Source organism: Micromesistius poutassou (genome assembly GCF_964030765.1).
Source record: "Micromesistius poutassou genome assembly, chromosome: 1".
Lineage (NCBI taxonomy): Eukaryota > Metazoa > Chordata > Actinopteri > Gadiformes > Gadidae > Micromesistius > Micromesistius poutassou.
The window spans coordinates 511,201-514,126 of record NC_140271.1 but is presented as its reverse complement, the minus strand read 5'-3'; the positions used below and the strand labels follow the sequence as shown (position 1 = coordinate 514,126).

The 2,926-nt window shown below is 44.5% G+C and overlaps 1 protein-coding gene across 1 annotated transcript; it reads right to left on the bottom strand.

The window, feature by feature from the left end:
• Positions 1 to 646: 646 nt before the first annotated feature.
• Positions 647 to 973, bottom strand: rprml (reprimo-like; the record flags this gene model as incomplete). The annotated part of the gene is made up of 1 exon (XM_084488907.1): positions 647 to 973. The coding sequence occupies one exon, from the start codon at positions 971 to 973 to the stop codon at positions 647 to 649; it is 327 nt and encodes a 108-aa protein (XP_084345033.1).
• Between the last annotated feature and the right edge of the window lie 1,953 nt (positions 974 to 2,926).

The window sequence follows — 2,926 nt, the reverse complement described above, 5'->3', positions numbered from 1 at the left end:
AAGATATATTCATACAAAAAGACATGCAGCATTGTCAAAAGTGCAAAACGTTTTTGATGATCACCTTACAGACCCGGGAACGCGCATGCGTGACAGGAGCAAAACACTGATTGTGATTGAGCTGATAAAACGTGCAAAATCCTAGCACTGGGGTGCTGTATCCCCCCACATGCCACTGAATACTACAGCAATAAGACTTTTTGTATACAACTATAATCCACGTCCATCACGTCCAAAGACATCATTTTCCGAACGAGCAGCACAATGCTTACCATGCGTTTTGAGAGTTTGTGACCTAAAAACATTCAATAATCATCATTAGAAATAGTACTAAAATAGTTTGAGGTAACATCTTGTAAACATGTTCGTCGCTTTGTTCAAGTTGGCCCTATATGCTTATCCAAACATACAGACCAGCCGATGTGTAAACAATTTCTGGCTTTTTACGCACAAACTTTACGCACACTGTCTTTGTAACTATATTTTGTTGCAGACATTTTTTTTTTCCGGAAAGGGTTCCTACCATTTGCATATCCATATGTTCCTTACCAACACACCGAGAGTGCCTTTTCAATGTGTGCGTGCAGACTCGACATGCCGAAGACTTCAACCCTCCGCGCTTACATTTCTCTCTAAACATGCTTCTCTAGCTCAGTCCGATCATCACCGCCTCCACGTCTTTGGAGGGTCTCCGGTCTTTCACCAGAAAGTTGATCATACTCTCCGACTTGATCATCAGGTTGCATCCCAGGAAAAATATCCCGAACATAACCGTGAGCGAGAGCACGCACAGCACGGCGATCTGAACCACGCGCATGATAAACAGTTTCCTCTCGTCCGGCTGCAGCACCAGCGACCCCCCGTCGCTGGTCGCCACCTCGGTGGCGTTACAGCAGCTCGCCAGGGTACCGGCAAGAGTTTGGCTGCCGTTGAACAGCGCACCTTGGGTAAGCTCGAAGAAAGTGCGGTTCATGGTTGTTGCTCCTCGCGGATGTTCGGCAACTCGGAACGGATCGGGGTCCGACTCCAAACACTGACCGAGAACGGTCCGTTGCAAGCACAACTTTCCCGCTCGGCTTTCACGCTGGTTGAGGCTTGCTCTGGTGGGTGTCCTTAGGTGTAAAAACGCATCTCTCGAGGAGCCGGTGTAACACGAGACAGTGCCTGTACACCTGTGGTCGCCTGTGAGCTTTTGTGCCAAGTCTCTGGTGCGTTTCGAAGTGATGATGAGATCCCCGAGGAGTACACTACCGCTCTTATGAGGGGAGGTGCTCGAATGGCTCTAGGTGGACGGGTCTTTATGAGGGGAGGTTCTCCAATGGCTCTAGGTGGACGGGTCTTTCAGCTAGTAGTCCATTATGATAGCCTACTTATTCTCTTTTCTCGGATCCAGTAACTTGGATTCTTGGATTCCAACCAATTATGGGATGAAACATGAAATTCGGATCATTCATTGGCTGATTTAACATAGACATAAAGGCTAACACATGAATAAATTGTTTAACAACATTTGATATGTGACAACGGTAAGGGTATAAGGGTCTACGTTTGAGAAAACCTTTAAGAAAGAAATGATAATAACTGTTAACCTATAAAGCCTCGCATGGACGAGCTCTATCCTACCTGAAGGACCTGATCGTTCCTCACAGTCCCTCACGGCCCCTCCGGTCTTCGGGAGCTGGCCTTCTATCGCTACCAAAGGTTCAAAAGAAGTCGGATGGACAGAGAGCCTTCACCTACCGGGCCCCTTTCCTCTGGAATAGTCTGCCATCTGTGATCAGGGAAGCTGACTCTGTGGAGCTATTCAATGCAAAGCTCAAAACGCACCTTTACAGCCTTGCGTTTGAGACTCAGGGGTGCTAAAACGCTACAGACGCGATGCGTGCTTGTTCATGCTCCTGCAAATGCAGTTACTAAATGAGTAGCAGTATACATTTCCACTATGTACTTTTTCACTTCTAATTCGCTATGTTCTCTGTTCTAGCGTGTTGCGGTGACTGCGACTGGATGCCTGGATTCTCCTCATGGTTTTCCAGCCATCATCAGTTTTAATGTCTTGCCTGTATTAATGTATGTCAATTGTGGCACCCATTGCACTCCGGACCGTCGCTGGAAGGAGGGATCCCCCACTCTGTGTTTCTTCTCAAGATTTCTTCCTTGCTTAAGGGAGTTTTTTCTTGCCCCTGTGGGTGCTTGGGTCAGAGGGGGGGTCACCACATATACTTGGCCTGTTAAGCCCTTTGAGACTATAATGGTGATTAAGTAAAATGTAATTGAATTGAATAATCATGGAGTAAGCCCTAGATAAACGTCTGGGACGCTTTGCTCTGGAAACGGATTCTTCTGTGACTTGGTTATCTTATGAGAAGAGAGCCATAAATATAGACTTCAAGAAGTGAAACTTAGAAACCAAGGCGCAGCATTGATTTGAAATATTGGCTCCTTTTTCTATCTTCACTTTTTGTGTTCAGGGATTAATTCTGCCTTGAACAGATCTACTCTGAAGGCCTATTAAAGTTATGAGTAGGCCTGCCATTTAAGGAGTAGATTGTCAACACTTAAGGCAAAACCTAAATAATGAACACTGGTCAATTATTCATCACTTTAATAACACATTTTCAATTAAACTAAAAATATATAATTTTCATTTCAGTTAGCCTCTACCTCCCTTAGGAAAATAATAAACCAAAACCCACCATTGATGAAGTTCTATGATACACTTTATTCATCCCCAATGAGAAAACTGTGTTTGTCACCCATGCACACAAAACCACCCAGAGACACAATGAATCACATTCTGATTGATGATAGCTGATTGTACATCAGAGCTTATAAAGTAAAGACACTATGATAAAACATTTGTTTTGTGAGAAGCTTCAAACACTATTATATCATTTACACGTTGACAATTTATGCAGTGGACGTC